This window comes from Arachis hypogaea, chromosome 7 (genome assembly GCF_003086295.3).
Source record: "Arachis hypogaea cultivar Tifrunner chromosome 7, arahy.Tifrunner.gnm2.J5K5, whole genome shotgun sequence".
NCBI lineage: Eukaryota > Viridiplantae > Streptophyta > Magnoliopsida > Fabales > Fabaceae > Arachis > Arachis hypogaea.
The window spans coordinates 51,139,951-51,160,530 of record NC_092042.1 but is presented as its reverse complement, the minus strand read 5'-3'; the positions used below and the strand labels follow the sequence as shown (position 1 = coordinate 51,160,530).

General features: G+C 30.4%; 1 protein-coding gene across 1 annotated transcript; it reads right to left on the bottom strand.

Annotated features, from left to right (window-relative positions):
• Positions 1 to 2,042: 2,042 nt before the first annotated feature.
• Positions 2,043 to 6,678, bottom strand: LOC112703046 (protein SOMBRERO). The gene is made up of 4 exons (XM_025754352.3): positions 6,545 to 6,678; positions 4,390 to 4,589; positions 3,581 to 3,855; positions 2,043 to 2,839 (listed from the first exon to the last, which is right to left on the bottom strand). Exons 2-4 carry the CDS (start codon positions 4,556 to 4,558, stop codon positions 2,231 to 2,233), a joined length of 1,053 nt encoding a protein of 350 aa, XP_025610137.1. The 5' UTR covers positions 4,559 to 4,589; positions 6,545 to 6,678; the 3' UTR covers positions 2,043 to 2,230.
• Between the last annotated feature and the right edge of the window lie 13,902 nt (positions 6,679 to 20,580).

The window sequence follows — 20,580 nt, the reverse complement described above, 5'->3', positions numbered from 1 at the left end:
CATCCGTACACAGAAAAGAAGCAAGTTTGATGAAAAGATAGAAAATAAATCTTCTTTGGTATAGTACACTCAAAAGGATATCATGTGTATAGCTTGAAAACAAAGAAACTCGTAATTTTTTGAGAAGTGGATTTCGATGAAGATGCTTCATAGGACTAGAAAGATGAAAAAGTCGAGAAAAGAAGCATTGAGCCTACAAGAAAAACTAAACCTCTATAAGATGTATACGAAACATGCATTTTTGTCAAGATCAAGCCTACAAACTTTGAAAAAGCAGAAAAGTAAGAAGAATGGAGAAATATAATAGAAGAAAAAATCAAGATGATAAAGAAGAACAACACATAGAAGCTGGTATATCGCCCTTTAAATAAATATATCATTGGAGTCAAATAGGTGTACAAGACTAAGCTCAATCCTAAAAGATCCATTCAGAAGCATAAGGCAAGACTCATAGCTAAAGGATATGTACGAGTTCCTAAAATTTTAAGATAGATTATACAGAGATATTTGTACTTGTAACTCACCTAAATACAATAATTGGACACTCATTGCACTGCTGCACAAAAAGCAATGAAAGATCTATCAACTAGATATGAAAATTTTCCTTTCTAAATAGAAAAAAGTGGAAGAAGTATATGTATGTTGATCAACTGGTGCGAATTTTCGAATACAACAAACTAACTAGCAAGTGCATCGAATCGTATCAAGTAATAACTCAAGTGAGTGAGTGTCGATCCCACAAGAATTAATGAACGAAGCAACAATAGTTGAGTGATTAGGCTAGTTAGACAAGCTAAAAAGAGTGATTTCAAGGTCAAATAGTATAAAACAGTAAATCAGAGAGTGCAAGAAAGCAAACAAAGAATAGTTGGTGAAATTAATATGAGAGAACAATTAAGATTTTAGAGGTGTTTAAATTTTTGCATTAATAGTTCTTATCAACTACTTTAATCATACAAAGATTTAGTTTATGACAAATTTTAAGTGATTAAACCCTAATTCAATATCTATAATTTTATATTTATTATATTTAAAATTATCTATTAATTTCAATAATAATTAAAGAATAAAAAATAAAAATAAATTAAAAAAACAAAAAAATAAACAAATTATAACTCCCTTTAATTCCCCCAATTATATTCCCCAAACATTTTTGCATATTAAAAATCATAAAATAACAAAAATGTTTGGAAGCGAAAGATAAACATATCTTGCCTTTTTTTGTTATTTGTTTTCAATAATAATTAATTATTGTTAGAATAAATATATAATATTAGATATAAAAAATAGAATAAAATATAATTTTTTTTTAAATTTGTTAAAAATTTTAAAAATATTTCTGAATTTCATTTTGTTTTAATTTTATCCCAAAAATTTTCGATTTATATTAAATATATCCCTGATAACTAAATTTTAAAAAAGTTTAGGACTAATCTAATCATAATACATGATAAATATGTTTAATTTGCTTACGTTAAAAGTTATTTTTGTTGAGTTATTCTTATATTGGTCATAATTTTTTTGAAAAATTAGTCGTTAGAGATAAAGTTGATGCAATTAAAAATTTTTAATATAAAATTAAAATAAAATAAAACTTAAGAATATTTTAAGAAATTTTAATAAATTTTACAAATAAAAATATTTTTTATTTTAAAAAATATATATTCAAATATTAAGTTAAATAAGGTAACTTTAAATTATTATCTCTTTTAGATCTAGAGCTTTAATATCATGTCAGATACCATTCATTAACACTAATGATTATATCTCTAATACTCTCTAATACTTCCTCTAATATATCCTTCACTCAAATAAATAATGTGAAAAAAAAAAGTTTTGAGTAGTTTTAGGCTCGATACCTACTGTTGTCCCCTAAACATTTTTTTTTTCGAAAATATTATACATCGCAAAGAACTATTTATGTGCAGAAAGTAGATCGCCATGGTATCCAACAACATGAATAATGAGCATTCATGAATAGTATCATATTATTTAACAGCAGCTTGAAAATATAACAAAGATACATACCTATACACAATTGATACTCAAAATAAAGAAATGCTAATAAATATTAATGAGTGGGAGAATTTTTCCAATGAGTACCTAACAAACAGGAGGATACTCTGAAATACATATACTAGAAAGGAAGTTTCTGATTCTCACCTCATCATCTTTTATGATAATAATAATAATAATAATAATTATTATATTATTATTTTTCATAATAACCCTACTTGGAAAACTTCATGATATCATGGTTGTCACAACCAAGGTGGTGAAATGGGAATTTCTGAGATGAAGTAGTTCCAATAGCAATTGCAGAATGCTGATGATGAAGATTATTGTTACATTTGCTATGATGATGATGATGCTGATGATGATCCATGGTGCTGCCATGGTGTGAAGCAAGAAGCTTATCCAAGAAAGACCAATCACCATTGAACCTCTCTCCATGTTGTTGTTGCATGAGATTGAGTCCACATCCACTTGTTGTTGTGAGCCTTAGAAGGTTCTGGGAGCATTCAAGAATGTCCATGGCATTCATGGAAGTGTGCGCCGCCACGGTAGCCACGGAAGATTCTGGACTGAACAACTGTGGAAGATGCATGGATCCATCAAAATTATTGGTGTAATTATTATTATTTTCATTATCATAGAGTCCTTGATGATGTTGCAAGTGGTGGTGGTGTTTTGGGTCCAGAACTTGTTGGCTTGCTACTCCTCTCATGTGTTGATGTGCTGCTGCTAAGTGATGATGTTCCTCTTCTTCAATTTCTTGTCGAAACCCTCTGCTTTGGTTTTTCTTCTTGAAAACCCTGCACACGACCCACCCATCCTCCTGCAATACATACAAAATCATTTTTTATTGCAACTTCAATTTTCTCATTATATGTATATAGCACTCACTAATTGTTTGAAGCATGTCAAATTTCACTAGGAATATAGAATGACTTATTGGCTATATCAATATCTTCAAAAACAAAAAGTTATTTATATAACTTATCTTTTGTGTACACAAATAAAATGACTCATTTTGTTGTTATAAGATGAACATAAACCATATTTGTACGGCAAAATTTCCTATCTATACTAAATTAATTATCAAAATCAGTCATAGTATATTTATGTATAATACATATTTTTTTACAGAAGATAATATTTCATCTTCAACATTAGAGGAATACTAGAAAATTAATAAATTATTATTTTTTACTAGTAGTTAGTCATTAATTTTTAAAAATATTAAAAATATTATCTGTACACTAAAATTAATCACTAAAATCAATCACTAATATATTTGTATATAGGTTTAATTTTTTTCAAATGTATATTTATATTTCAATATATATTTTATACTAATAATTAATTTTAATGACTAATTTTAGTGTCTATATAACATAATTATAAAAATATATATGAATTAAAAATACATTATTAAATTATTAGACTAAATAAAATAAATTAATGAGTAAAAATGCTAATAAAAAATAATAAATTTTTCCAATCTTGAATTTTTCTCCAAACATTGTTATTATTGAATGGCATTGCATGCATGTAAGGAATTATTTTTCTTTGTCACCTGAACCTCGGCGTCGTCTTCGTCGAGGCGGTACTCATGCATGATCCAGTCAGTCTTCTGGCCGTGGGGCGCACGGCCGGTGTAGAAAACTAGGGTTTTTCTCATCCCAATCCTCTTGGAATTGCTAGTATGGTATATGGCCTTGTCCCTCCCAGTGGCTTTCCAGAAACCAGCAGTGGTTGCCCTATTGGTCCTTGTTCCTGTTGGGTACTTCTTGTCTTTGTGACTGAAGAAATACCACTCGTTCTGAGGCCCTGATCCTATTCTGCATTTATCTGCACAACTCCACACGTATATTTCAATCATCATTCAATGCCAACATCTTAGTACGGTACTTAACTATTTCAAACAAAGACGAAGCACTGTTTATTTTTCAATTATCACAGAGATTTACTGAAAATTCATTCATCCTAGTACTACTTTTGTCTTAGTACACTTAACTATGAAGTTTTGATGGAATTTATTCTATTAATACTAGTATGATCGTACATGTATAATTAACATCTAAATATTCCTTTCGTTTAATGTCAAATTAATGGTTTCTTTAAATTTTTTTTATTCATTACAAATTTAATGTAAATCGAGAACACACCACAGTTGCAGGGGCTTGCGGCTTGCAACAATTATTGTAGTCCTCCATTTTTAACCATCACGATTAATATAATTGACCCATGCTACGTTAAGCCCTAATTAGATAGAGGGGTGAACAAAAAAGTTAAGGTTTTTCAACTACTATAATTAGTTTTATCATACTAAAGCTAAGAATTTATATTGATATATGTAATGAATGTAGCTAGATGGAAAGATACCTTTGAGGTCCCAAGGTTCAAGTTTGTTGAGATCAACCTCTCTAATGACATCAAGGTCAATGGCTTCATAAGAAACTTTCTTCCTTAGGTAATAGTAGAGAAGCTCCTCATCAGTTGGATGGAACCGGAACCCTGGTGGAACTGTTAGTTGTCCACTACCTGCCATCATTCTGATTATTCTTCTGCTTTTAATTAATTACCTGATAAATAAAATCAAGAATAATAATAATCATTAAGCTTTACTTAATCCTTGGATTATTATTGATTGTATGTTTATTTCATAGATAGCAATAGATGGTGGATATCTACACCAAAATAAATAAATAAATATCAAAAAATTTTGGGAGTGAGTACTTTTTAATAATTTTGACTATATAAATATTAAATTATTTTTAATAAATAAATTTTATTATTTTATTAGTATAAATTATGATAAATATGAATATAAAATATATTTATTTATGTGTGTAAATTTTAGTAAATATAAATTTAAATTATATAATTTTTGTAAATATTAGTATAAATTGTTGTTAATTATGTGATGATTTAAAATAATAATATTTATTAGCTAGTAATTTAACATTGTTGAATAAATAATTAAAAGGTAGATGTAAAACGTTTTTCTATATTTAATTAATTAAGAACATAGCAAGTATGAATGAATGGAACTAGCTAGCGGTAGTTTATGTTGTAGAAATTCAAAATTAGTGGCCCAAAAATTGATAATCTCGAGAACATATGTGTATGTGTGTTCTTCCTGACCGTCATGGTGTGAAAATGCTACTTTATATAACTAAAAAATAAGGAGAACTTGCAGGAAATAACAATTATATAGAAAATTAGTCTAAATAAAATCACACCTTCCATAATTTATTAAAAAATAACATAAAATACAAATGTAATATTGGAAAGTGTAGTGTGATTTATGTGATCCAATTTATTTAGAGAGATACGACTTTAATTATTATTGTAACTAATTAAGTTTAAGAATATATATATTATATATATACTTCAAATAGAAAATGATTAAGTATATAAGAAATATACAAAAGTAGATATATATATATCAAATCGAAAAATACTAAGTATATATGATTTAAAACGAGGAATGTTATATACATCACTCTGTGTACATATTTTTGTACATCTACTTTTAAAATTAAAGACGATTGATAAAAAAAATTGAAAAAAGATAAACTATTTGTCTTTTATACTATAAATAAAGGAGTACACCCATAAAAATAAATAAATAAAGGAGTACAAAAAATTATTTAAAATAATACAAATATCAGTTTTTTATTTAAAGTTGTGTCCATACACAATATAAGAGACATTTTCTTCTGACAAAAGGAATTTTCAATCTATGAGATCTATCTATAATATAACCCTAGGGAAGATCCTCAGAAAAAAGCTAGAGATCTTTTTTCCAATGATGACTATATTAAACTTGGACTGATATTTGACCCAGAACCAATCAGAAACTATAAGGAAAAAAAAATGATAAGTTATGTCCATGCTGATTGCCTTAGAAACAAACACCAACGTTCATGCATATCAATTTGAACTTTGGATACGTGTATTATTGGAGGGATAATTAAGCACATACTACAACCAAAAATTGAAAGAAATCACGTGAGAGAAAGGAAGTAAACTAATAAAATTAAAGAAAAGTAACTAGTATCTTCATCTCATATCTTGAAAAGTTTTGTATAATTTAAGATATAGAACCCATTAGCTAAAACCCTAAGCTTGTTGTTCCTTCTCTCTAAAGCTTTTAGCTTCAACCAAATAATATGAATATATATAATCCTTTTTGTCCCGAACCTAATTAATACAAGAGCTAGCTAGGAGAAAGCACAATATTTATGATTTATGTATGCTAGAGTTTAAGTGTAACTAATACTACAGAATTAAAACACCAAGAAAAAAATTAAAGAAAAGGGTTAGTTCATTTTCTGAAATGAAGCATATGATAGATCAAAAGGCAATACATATAGAAGCTAACAAAAAGGAAGAATAAGAAACAAAAATAGATTTTATTAATAAAGTGAAAAATAAGAAAACCAAGACTCATGCATGTCAAAAAAGAAATTAAAGAAGAAGAAGAAGAAATTAAGTAGTGATAGCAAAAACACAGAGATAGATAGATACAAACCTTTAGTGAGAAGCAACAAGGGAAATGAGCGTTTGAGGACAAAGGAAAGAAGACAAAGAAGCTCACAGGAAAGAGGGGACAAACAAGCAAAGAGAAGGCTTAGTTTGCACAGTTTCTTAGCTTCAAGGGCACGGACCTGTATCTATGTATCTATGTATGTATGTGGCTTTTAACTTTTAGGAGAGAGAAAGAGAGGGAGATGTGTAATGTGTGTGTGGATCAGTGCAATATGCTAGCTTCTCTAACAAGGCCTGACAACCGAGAATGGCACAGAAATATATAAAAAATATAAAAACATTTTTTTATTTCATTATTGTTTTATCATATTTTTAGAATGTTAGACACATAGCTATTTATATACTTCTTTTTAATTTAAGTTTTAAAAAATAATATAATATTTTAATTAAATTTTTTATGATCTGAAGATTTAATGTTCAATTCTTATTAATTCAAAAAAAAATATAAAATAAAATATTTATACAAAATTTACGCAAACTCAAAATTTTTAACTAATTACTATGTATATTTTTTACTATCTTAAAATTTTAAAAAAAATAATATCATAACATAAACACTACAAAAAAAAATAATTTAGTGTCAAATTTTTAGTAATAATAATATAATGATTCTTATATATCTTATTTAATTCATGTTTTTGTGACAATTATATATTTATTGTTATTATTATATGTTATAATAGTAATTATATATTTTTTGTAAATTTTTTTTAAAAATTATATAATGGTCGCTAAAATATTTTAATGACAAAATATAGGACCTAATATTTAATTATCGGTGAATAGATTAGCGATTATTTTAATTCCTCCTAAAAATGAGATAAATAGTTGCTAAAATAATTTTTTTGATAGTGAAAAAAACTATTAAATTATAAAAACTCAAATATTAAATTATATTATTCATATAATATTATCTAAATATAACTTTAACTCTTTTTATTCTTGCTTAACCTAAGATATACTTCGACCTGTATCAAATTAATTTAATTTTGCTTTCGTGTTGTTGAACCAAATATACAAGAAGATGAATGACAAAGAGTTGAGTAAATTATTAAGTATCTGAGCTGCTATATAGCTGTGATATGGCTTATGATGATATCATAAAAGTGTGCACTAATATATACAGCTTAATCTTGAATACTATGCCTTACGATATAAATTAAATTTTCCAGTGGGTAAATTATTGGTTTTTATAGATATTTATATGTATATTATCATCATATCATATGAACCATGATTATAGATAGGTAGATACAGAAACAATTTGTTAATAATATATGAAATAGGCTTTGGTAAATGTCCGTTGAATAGGAGACCTTAGTCCTAAATTTCGCCCCATTAAAATGAAGAAAATCTGCTTAACTGGCTATTACTAAATCCAAATAATAAACAGTAACTTCTATTTTTTTTTTATTCTTCATTTTATTTACCAATATGAAAATAGATATAAGGCATTTTCAGCTCATTCCAATATTCCCAATACATGCACCTTTGGTGACATTATAATACTATTATTAATAATTACGAAAATTATAGATATTCGTATAATTCACAATGACTTTTAATTATTTAAAAAGTATTGTATGTATCATGGTCCACAAGTAATCAAGAATTAATAATTAATTATATCTTGATGCATGAGTTTGAATAATTGAACAAGCACAAGTGACGAGCGTGTGCTTCTTTATATCTTGTTAATTATAATCAGCCATATGAGGAGGAGCTATCTAGCACTCATATCTGTAAATATTAATTAATTAAATAAATAAATAATTAATCACTTTTGTGATTACATCAAATGTAAAGCTGCAGTCAACTAATCAAAAAGGACGAAGAGATCTAGCGGCAGGCCTTGAATCATGTTCATAAAAGTGAAGAATTTGCATCAAATTCAGTGTAAGTGTCAAACCTAGGGGTTCTAATTCTCTTATCAAGTATAGTCATTATTCACCACCACGCCTAACAGCATACGCAATATTATTAATTTATTTAATTAATTACCGATTTATATCTTTCGAGTTATTGGGATGCAGCTACAGCTGCCTAAGGACGACGTTAGTTTTATCATGATTCCGGATCCTAGGTGCTGATAATAAAAATCAGTGAAGTAATTAAGCTAAGGAAGCTAATAATTAAACTAAAATGACCATTCGATCCTCACTTCTTTTAATTAGCCACGTAGTAGTTGTCAAGAAGGCACTTTTTTTTGTTAAATTGATTAAAAAACATACATAAATAATTATATTTTTTAAAAATATGTAAATATTTTACATAATTTTTGTTTATTTATCTTATGCTACTTTTTTTCAAAAGATAATATCAAATTTTAATATTATATTATAAAATTATTTTTTTTAAAAATTAAAATTAATAAAAAATTACGTAAATAGTTATATTTTTAATGTATTTCTCAAACTGATGGTAATAAAAATCAATGAGGTAGTTAAGCTAAGCAAGCTAATTAAACTAAAATGACCATTCAAACCTCACAACTTTAAAAATCTAATTAATATATCGTTATGCTTATTTTCTGAGTCTTTTTGTTTGTTACATTATTAATTGAGAGAGATGGAACTCTTTTTTGGTGGTTACTTGAGACCACATTTGTTTGTTAGTACGTGATACATGGATAACATCTAACATGTCCTTGACCAAGCCCTTGTATTCAAGTTTTTCTTTTTCTTTTGATAGAAAGATGTTACATTATACGTTTTTGTCATACACATGCTGACAGAATCTCCGGACTAACACATAATTTTAACCATATAAACAAACAGCTTGTTAGTATATATCCGAAATGATGCAGAAAATTTGTGGTTAGAGCCAACAAAAATTGTCTCTTTTCTAGTAGATACATATATATATATATATATATATATATATATATATATATATATATATATATATAGGTGAGTTCTACCCAACCCTCTCTATTTCAACATGTAAATTACCCCTCGTGACGTGGTATGTTTTAATTGGATGTTTAGTTTTAGTTTGAGTTAATTTAACTCAATAAGAGTTAATATGTTAACTAAAGTAGGATAATTTTGTAATTAAATATTTTTATAAGAGGGATAAATATATAATTTCTATAAATATTAAAAAGTAAAGTTATATTTTTATCAATCATCCTCATTCACAACGAAGGTATGTCCTACAATTATCTGTATTCATATACTTTAGTTTGATGAGTAAGCTAGCAAATTATTATTTATTTATTTTCTCAACAGGTTGCACCTTATGAAGTTTTTCGAATTGAAAACCATGAAGGTTCATCTGTTATCTCCATTCCTATGAAACTAATGTTGACAAGTTACCTCAAGAGATGATTGAACACAGAAGTCTACCCACATCATTGTGTGGGAGGATGATTTGGGAGAAGAATGAAAGACTGAATTTTTAATATTTTAGTAAATTATATAATCACCCACTTTGGGCTATAATTTAATTACCAATAGTTTAACCATAGTTAACATAGCAACCAATTAAAAGATGACACGTCACAGAGGGTAAATTACATGTTATTATAGAAAGAGTAGGCTAGAATTTACCATATATATATATATATATATATATATATAAGACCCTCTATCATATCCTGTGTAATTTTGTGATGACAAGTTAGGCAAGTCATCTTTGTTAGGTTATTAATATTGTTATAAAATAGTTATCCTACATTCATATTCATAACAATATCTAAAGGTGGGGTCGTGTGGGAATTTTCGTACAAATGTTTCAGTTTTATTTATCTATTATCTTATATGCAAATCAAAAATCAGTTATTTATATAGAATATATATTAAAAATAATTTAAATATATATATATATATTTTGATTTAATAACTAATTTTTTTATGTACACATTATATGTTTTATTATATTATATATGCATATATTTATTCTAAATATCACATGTATGTTAATACTTAATATATAGCTACAAAAATTATAAATCTATGTTAGGGATTTGCTTTTCAAGTATATGGTTTGAGTGTGATTAGTTTTGATGCATTAATAACATAAAAGTAATTTACTTAATTATTGAAACGAATGTTTTGAATTGGATTATTAATTAATTATTCTATTTCAAAATTATTTATTTTATTAACATAATAATACATAATTATGTCATGAAAAGAAAATAATAATACATAACTAGATATTGATATAAAATTTTTCATACTTACAATCTATTGAAATTTAATCAATAAATTATAAAAATTATCCCTCCCCTCCCTCGCTCTCAAATTTGAAGCAGTTAATTAATAAGCCCAAAATGCATGTGTGAATCACAATGATGGGCAGGTTTGGATTTTGGTTTTTTCCCATTGCATTTTTTCATTATTATTTGCACAAAATAATAATAATAATAATAATAATAATAATAATTGGAGGGGTATAAAAGAGGATCCAAAATACCCTTAAAGTCCGTGGCTTATACACGTGCAGATTCAACAGAAAATACACAAATCAAGGTCCTCGGTCACATAAATTCCCATAAACAAAATAAGTTGCAAAAACAAAAACGGGATCTGATGACTAATGGCTTCAATTCGTTTCAGACTTAAATAATTTCAGTGTGATCATCCTTACCAAAGGGATTCCCACGCAACCACTTGTTATTACTAGCTACTTACTTACTTACTTAGCTGGTCAACCACGCTGACGAATGTAATGAATGAACCTTTACATACACCAAAATGCATGCCACATTACATGCCATTATTTGCTCTTTGAGTTTGCACTAACTACTCTTTATTGCTACTAATAATCTTCTAAACCACTTAACTAGTACTTTCTCCTTGGTTGTTTATTATATATATGATATAGGGTATATACTATATACTATATGCTATTGCTATTACTATTGCATACACATGCATTTTGCTTCTTAGTGCTGGTGCCGTTACCTTTACGAACACGTACATACTGCACCACAACATTAATATTTTGTTGGATATATATATAGCCGATAATCTATTATATGTCTAAATGAAGCTCATCATGAACGCTACGTTACTGCGTTACATGTTATTCTTGATTCCAAGGACATCAATAACTAGCTCTATGAAATGAACACATACATGTGCTGTGGCTACATACCTAGCTAGTTTGAATTTGAATATATTTTGAAGCGTACAGAACTATCATTAATTTGGAACCATAATGATAATTATTTGTGTAGGTTTTATAGGTTTTCAGAAAAAGAAAAATTGAATTAAGTCACTTTTAATTTTAAAATAAGTTATTGAATAAATAGGATATTTTTTTATTTTGCCTTTGTAACGAGAAATTTTAAGATAGATTAAAGGATGAGAGAAATTGACACTAATATATATCTTAGTTTAACCTTAAAGTACAATAAAACTATAAAATCTACATTCAGTTTTCATTATAATTATGATAAAATTTTACTATAATAATCAATAAAATTACAAACACCAATTCAAATACAAAGTCAAAGATAAATGAACCCAAACTGATTTTATTTCAAGACAAACAAAACTATATACGATTACGAGCTTCATAAACCCAAACAAAAACTATATCTTGGCTTTTCTTTTTATTGTGCTACCTTTTTTTCATTAGCTTTTTTTCTCAAAGTTTCTCTCACACAAAAAAAAATGTCTTTTTCTTTTTAAATAGAAAAATTCCAAAATCTAAAATTGAATATATGCTTTGAAACTCAGCGAAAAAGAAACATGTTACTCAAACGTGCAGGCTATATTTTCTTTCTTTTCTTCTTACTTCTTCTTAATGCATGCTTGATCATCTTCTTATAACAATAATAGTATGTAGCTCTTGTTTTTCCTAGCCATTGCAATCCACATCTCTCTCAAATTGATTACTATGATAATTATTTTTATTATTGGTGGTAGCTACTATCTCTTCTTGGCCTGATTCTAATCAAAATTTTTTCTTAATTGGTAATTCTTTCCCAATATAACCCTGAAGTTGCATCTTTAACCTTTAATACTAATTTTATACCTAAAACACTCAATGCACATTCAGTCATAAAACTAATTGAGTCCAACTTAATTAACTCAACCAATATTTGTCATTACAATAAATTAGATAAAATATTTTAAATAGTGGCAATGGGAAGAAGAACCCTAGCTCTTGTCCAAAACTTCAATCCATCATATCTCTCAATTCAGAGTTTCGATTGACGAGCTGTCAGCGGCAACGCATTTGTCTCGAAATTCTCTTCAATTCTATCTGAATAAAGTAGTGAAAAATTTAAATTCTATGCCCAGTTCTTCTTTCTTTACATTTTCACGAATTTGGATTTTAATATTAAGAGATTTTGTAATTTTGATGGTTTAAGGGTACTTTAACGGTGAATAATTGTTGGATTTTATCCCAATCATTAATGGATAAGATAAGAAAACTCAAAACTTTTATGATTTGTCTAAATTGGTGAATCCTATGTTGATTATAGTGAAATTGTATGGTGTTATTAGATGAAATTGTATTATTTGAAATCAAATTAGTGAATGGTGGATGCTTAATTTGAGTCTTGAAAGCTAAGAATTCAATTGGTGAGGAGTTGAAGGCTTGGAGCTTGTGAAATGGGACATTTTGAAGTGTTCCGAGTTTAGGGAAAAATTGGCCAATGTATGATTTTAGTTTCTTATAGTTAATGTATAATGTCATGTGAAAACTTAGATTAATTGACTGTAGGATAAGCTGAATTTTGTAAATTGTTCATGTTTTGTGGATATAGAAATGATTGTAGAAGTCTAATGTGCATTGTGATTAGAGTTTGGGAGTAGATACGATATATGTATTTGATATATGCATTTAATATTAAGCGTTAATAGTCACTGTTAGATTTGGTGAGATTGTATGAATGAATTTGTTGAATAAATTGTATGGTTTTGTGTTGGTATATTATGAAGTGGTTTAGAAAGCATGTAAATATAGTTTGGGACATGAAGGGCTGTTTTGGGTTGTGATACGATAGATTTTGAATTGAAAATTTTGGAAAAACTTGAGGTTTGGTGTTTTTGAGTAAAAGCTAAATTTTGACCAATTTCAACAGGTTATAACTTGGCTTTCATACCCTCAAGTTTTGTAAAACCTTATTTTGAATAAAAATTGAGTCCGTGAAATTTATAACGTTTGAAGAATGGACTAAAAACGATTTTTAATGAAAAAGTTATGTGCATTTGAATTTTAGTGTGTCAAATTGGTTTCTGCAAACTTAACAGCTTTTCTGAAAAACTCAAGACATGCGAAGCATATATGCATGCGCAAAAATCCTTTCTGTTTCACCATGAGGTGGATGTGTACGCGACCTTGTCAACATGCGTATGCGACCTTGTCAATTTTTACGCATGTGCATGGAGCATGCGTACACGAGAATGACGAATTTTCAACGCAGGTATACGTGATGATGTGTATGCGTACGCGAACCACCCCCTCTATTTTGAGTGCCTGCATACGCGATTTTGTCGAAAATCACGTCCATGAGTGCACATGGAGTGGTATGCGTACACATGATAACCGTGTTTAATGAAAGTTGTATTTTTGAGTTTTTAACTTATTCTCTTGTTTTTTAAACCTCGTTGTTCTTAAGTTGTTATTTTTTTTATTTTTATGTTTGAAATTTAGAATTCTTTTTTAATATAAGTTAATGTTATTTAGTTATTACTTGTGATTTTTTTTCAATTTATACTGTTGATATTTTGTTAATTTTTAATTTAGTATTTGATATCATAAAGTTTTATATTTTTAATATGAAATATTGTTGATATAATTAAGTTAGTTATTAATTTTTAATGTGTAATTATTTAAAAAAATTTAATTCTAATTTCTAATTGCTAATTAAAACACTTTGTTTAAATTTTTTAATTTAAAATATAATTTTTTTAATTTTTAAATAAGCAAATGTCTTTAAGAATATCTTTTTTATTTATATAATTTATAAGCAAAGTTGCAAACTATAAAATATTAGATTAAATTAAATAAAATTATTATTTTTTAAATGTAAAATTACTTATACTATTTTAAAAAAATTAATATATATTTTTCTATACTTAATTTTTTTTCTATCATTTCTAAAAAATTGAACTAATTTAGTAGTTCAAAAAAAATGGAGAATTTTTGGCTGATGTAACATTAATACATTGAGCTTAGAAATTATTTGCTTAGATGTCATTATTAAAAATTTTTAAAATTTTATTTATAAATTGTAAGTTATTTCCTTAGATGGTTATCTTTTAAATTTTAAGTTATTTGCTTAAATTGTTTTGTGTAGATTGTTATTTTCTAAAATTTAAGTTATTTGCTTAGTTGTTAGTTTTTAAATTTTTAATACACTTTCTTAAATTGTTAGTTTCATATATTTACATAATTTATAAAGTTATTAATTTTTAAATTGTAATTAATTTTTTTATTTTTATTGACAAATAATAGGATAGATACAATTTATGATGAAACTAAAATAATTATTTTTAATTTCTATTTTTTTATTAGATTAAAAGAGTTTTATACAATATTAAATTTCAATTTTTATCATGTCCTTAATTTAAAAGGAGTGTTGTAAACCCCGCTAAAATCGGTAAATTATTAGTTAATATATTGAATTTTAATTAGGAAAGTTAAAAATACAAAACTAATATTGAAATAGGATAGAGCTCGTCGAAACGAAAATTTTGATACCAATTTCGATAATTTGGCCCAAAATCGGACCGGAAGGGCCGAACCGGTTGAACCGGGGCCCAAACCGGACCCATGGGTTCAACCGGGCCCCTAACATAAATGAAGCAGCAGCTTCATCTTCTCCATTTCACCACAGCAACGAAAAACACAGCAAGGGGGAGAAGAGAAGAAACCTAACCCTCACCATTCCTTCCAACTACCATAACTTCCTCATCCGGGCTCCGATTGCCGCACCGTTCGCGGCCACGCGCTCAGCGCGTCGAGCTCTACCTTTCTATCCAAACAATTTCTCTGGTAAGCCTTCTATTGAGTTCAGAATCTCTATCCCTCTTTCTTTGGTAAACTTGAAAACCTATAGTGAATCTTGTCTAATTTTTGTGTTCTAGGTTCAAGTTAGATTCCGGAACTTGTGGGCTCAAGCTATTGAGCATATGGGTATGGTAAGAACACCCTAACCCTAGCTCAATCTTGTTTTTGGTAATAGAGAACTGAATTGGAACATATATATGTGTATTAGGTGTAGTTTAAGAGGGTGTTTATGCATTGAACTTGAATTTGGATTACTTGGAGCTTTGTTGGTGACAAGGCTTGCTTTGGGGCTGTTTGATTGAGCTTGGAGGGGCTGTGATTTTATGTTGAGAAGCTGCCTTGGGTGAATTAAGTGATCGGCCAAGGTATGGTTTAAGTTTCGCACGTTTAATATTTACGGTGTTGTGAAAACTCAGGTTAGAGGAACCATAGAATAAGTTGGATTGTTTGTTGTATTTAATGATTAGCCTTGTAATGTTGTTAGAATAGATTTGTTAGTGAATTTATATATTAGAATTATGAGGTGTGAAAGCTATTAATAGTGTGCTCTTATATTTATTTATGATGGATTAGAATTGGTGTTTGTTAATAAGGATGTAGAGTTGTGTTGTGGTGGTATTGTATATGCTGTAACTAATTATGTAATGATCGGAATTGCATGAGACCAAGTTTGGGCTAAACTTGGGAATATAAGGAACTAAACTGGAAATTTTGGGACTTTTTTGTTAAATATACAATTTATGGCAAATTTTTAAAGTTAGGTTGTTAAATCTGTCCAGCAGCAGAAAAGATCAAACAGGCAGCAACTTGTTTGTCTTGCTGCGACTTTTACGAGTTGAGTCTTGGAGCGAAACCAATTTTGTTATAAAATTTGATTAACTTTCTTTAGTTCTCTAAAATTTCAGAATTTTAAGAGTTGAGGATTGGGAGCTGTGAATTTTTGAATATTGGTGGTCAAAACTAAAAAGAAACAGATTTCAGCAAGCTATGCATCAACTTCCAATGCTTGTAACTCTTAGAATTAAATAGAAATTGGGTTGCAACCAAGACACACTTGTTTTTAGATGAGCTAGGGGTTCTCAAATCAAAATTTAGCTTAATTGGAGTTTTGTAATAAAAGTTATTCCAATTGAAAGGTACTAAGCTTGTTGGTTTTTAAAACAGATTTTGTCTCATTTTTACTTAACTTCCAGGTAATGTAACTTTTTCATTAAAAATGGTATTGACTCAGAACCAATTGAGAAAGAAACCTGGATGAGTAAATTTTAACTACATTAATTTTCAAAGTCATTGGATTTAACTTGGATTTTATATTGAATTTTGAATATCACATGCTGCTGCTGTTTTTCTGGTTTTATGCACTGCAGAGCAGTCACGGTTTTTCCTTTATTCCTGAGGCTAGAAAAATCAGAAAATTATGATATTTAGTTTGTTAGAAAGCTTATTTCAATATGAACGCCTGGACATAAAGTTTGTGCAATTCCGAGTTCATTTGCTATATTAAAAATAGAAAAGAAAATAGAGTGTCGAGGATGTCTTAGTGATAGTCATGAGTTCGAGAAGTTAAAGTTCAATCCTCGTGTGATGTGATTGATTTAATGTTAGAGTTGGGTTGATTTTAAGATTATTCGATATTAAGAAGGATGAGAAGAGTTTGATAAAAAGTTTGGTCAGGACCCGGAAAGGGTAATCAAGTTGAATTATAAGGGAATGACGATGAAAAATGTGAAAGGGAGGTTGTTAATAAAAGGAGTTAATATGCCATGGCTTGATGAATGATTAAATAATGATTATGACTATGAAATGGCTTATGAATAATGCTATCTGAGATACGAGTTCCCTGGGTAAGAGCCGTGGCTCGCCACCACGTGTTCCAGGTTGAATCTCGATACTCTGTTGACCCTACGTCGTAAGGGTGACCGGGCACGTATAAATTCCCGGGTATGGATAGCCCCCATTGAGTGATTATATGATGATTGAATGTGAACTCTATGCATAGACTCTTGGGGATGCGCGACGGGGGACAGTCTAAGGTTTTCGGACTTGTCGGGTTGGCTGGATAACCGACAGATGGGCCCCATCAGCCATAGGACAGGCATGCATCATATGCATTTGTTTGTATTGATTGCTATGCATTTTTTTGGGTATGCCTAATTGATATATATTACCTGCTATTTGTTATACTTGTTATTTGTACTATTTGATCATTACTTGTGCGTGAACTTGTTTGGTTGCTTGTTTCTGTTACATTCTGAATGATGAAAGGATGGAGAAAACGGAGGAAATGGTTTGATGTTAGGTTAAGCTTGAACTTGAGTAAGTTAGGCAGATTTAGAATACCTACCCCTGTTTATGGCTTCTGTTTAGTACTTAAGTTGGTTAATTGAATAACGGAGTTCTAGGATTGCCTATGGCATTCTCAGGACCGTATTTCTTATACGCGTGGCACTTTTACCATGCTGAGAACCTCCGGTTCTCATTCCATATTGTATTGTTGTTTCTCAGATGCAGGTCGAGAGGCTCCTCGCTAGGCGTCTGGATTCTGGAAAGCGAAGTAGTCCTTGGGTATATTTTGGTTTCTATTTGTATATATGTATGTATATGTGTAGCTTACTCTCCAAGTAACTTATGTATGCTGCTCCTCTTAGAGGTTGAGGGAGAGATAGGAGTTTACTTTGGTATTTTGGTATATTTTGGGGACACTTATGTATGTTTATATGTATATATGTATCCTCCGGCCAGCCTTAGCTTCGCAGGCTGAGTCAGAGGCTAGTTATGTTGTTCCTTGGCTTTTCTTTATCCCTTCGTTTATTGTTTTATCATGTTCCTATTAGGTTTCTTAGCACGCAAGTAATCCTATTCCTTGAGCGTTGCGCTTTTTATTTTGCGATTTTTGTTTACCCGCTCTGTTTCAAGGCTCCTAGTATATTATTTCTTTCAGTATTATATGTATATCCTTACTATTAAAGGTCTGTAATACCACACTACCTCTGTTCTATGACTTAAGCATAAAACACTGTGTAGTAGGGTGTTACATTATGGTATCAGAGCTGTTCGTTCCTATAGAGCCTGAGGACGGACTGATTGTGCTTTTGTGCATTCTCTGTGTATGTGTTTATGTGCTATTAGGATATCTAATTGTGTATGTGGCATAAACGTTCCTGAGCATGCATTTGGGACTTAAAGCACTGAACTTGCGATATTGAGACTGATCAACTTGATATCACCTGTTTGGTGTGTATAGGGACCAGATGTCTACTCGCGGACGCGGACGCGGGCGAGGTAGAGGCCGAATAGGCAATGCCATGCCTGAGGCATCAGGAAACACTCCTAATCCTATAGACTTCATGGCTGCATTAGGCAATATGGCAGCAGCAATGCAAGCAACAGCTGAAGCCCTGGGAAATCAAATTAATAATGGAAATAATGGCAATAATGGTGAGAATGGTCCTATGTCACTGCATTCCTTCCTGAAGGTTCACCCTCCAACTTTCAGAGGGACCTCGAATCCGACTGATGCTGATAATTGGATACAGGCCATTGAGCGAGCATTACAGGCTCAACAGGTTCCGGATGAGCAGTGGGTTGAGTTTGGGACCTATCAGTTGCATGGTGAAGCTCAGCACTGGTGGCAGGGCATGAGGCGCATTTTGCAACCTGATGGGATTGTGATATCTTGGGAGTTGTTCCGAGATGAATTCTATAAAAAATATTTCCCCACTTCAGTTAGAAATGCCAGAGAACTCGAACTCCTTCAGCTTAAACAGGGACAGATGACCATCACTGAGTATACCAGTAAGTTTGAGGAATTGTGCCGCTTCTCACGCATCTGTCAGGGAGCTCCTGAGGACTTTGCTGAGTGGAAATGCATAAAGTATGAAGGAGGCCTTAGGAGTGACATTCAGAGCTTTGTGGCGCCTATGCAGATTCGGGTGTTTTCTGAGTTGGTAAATAGGAGCAGGGTGGCAGAGGATTGTGTTAGAAGGGCTGCAGCAGAAAAAGGGGGTATGAGGATGCCATTCCAGAGGACCACAGGGAGAAATTTTGCACCCAGAGGCAGACAGTTCAAGCGTGGTAGCTTTGTTCCTCAGAATAATCAGGGGCAAGGCAACTCCAGGAGGCCTAATACCAATGCTAATCAGGGAAGGAGACAGGGTAAGCAGCCACAGCAGGATATGAGTTGCCACAGATGTGGAAAGTATCATTCAGGACAATGTAGGTTTGGGACTGGAGTCTGTTACTCCTGTGGGCAGCCGGGACACTTGGCTAGTGGTTGCCCCGAGAAGAAGAGATATGAGACAGGCAGGGTGCAGCAACCAGGAAGGGTATACACTACTTCTTCTATAGGCGCTGAGGGGTCAGAGGCATTGATCCGAGGTAAATGTGAGATGGCGGGTAAAACTTTGAATGCTTTGTTTGATTCTGGAGCTTCACATACTTTTATTGCATTTGAGAAGGCTGATAAGCTAGGATTGAAAATAGTAGTACTGGGGTATGATTTAAAGGTATATAATGCTACCCACGAGGCTATGGTGACTAGATTAGGGTGCCCCCAAGTTCCTTTTCGAGTACAAGGGCGTGATTTCGTGCATAACTTAATTTGTTTGACGATTACTGGTCTTGATCTCATTCTGGGATTGGACTGGTTATCCAAGAACCGCGTTCTATTAGATTGCTCGGCGAAAACAGTGTATTTCATGCCTGAAGACACTGAAGGGCCGGTTGTAGTGAATAACTACTACTTGAATTCCATGATGGTGAACTGTTCTGGGGCTGAATGTCAGGGGATATTGTTGCTAGCTGCGGGTGTTTCGGGTGATGATCAAGATTTGGAACAAATCCCAGTTGTGTGTGAGTTTCCGGAGGTGTTCCCTGATGATATTGATGAATTTCCACCGAAACGGGAAGTTGAGTTTGCTATTGATTTAGTACCTGGGGCCGGACCAATCTCGAGTGCTCCTTACAGGATGTCGCCTCTAGAAATGGCCGAATTGAAGTCTCAACTGGAGGATCTGTTGGGTAAGAATTTTATCCGACCAAGTG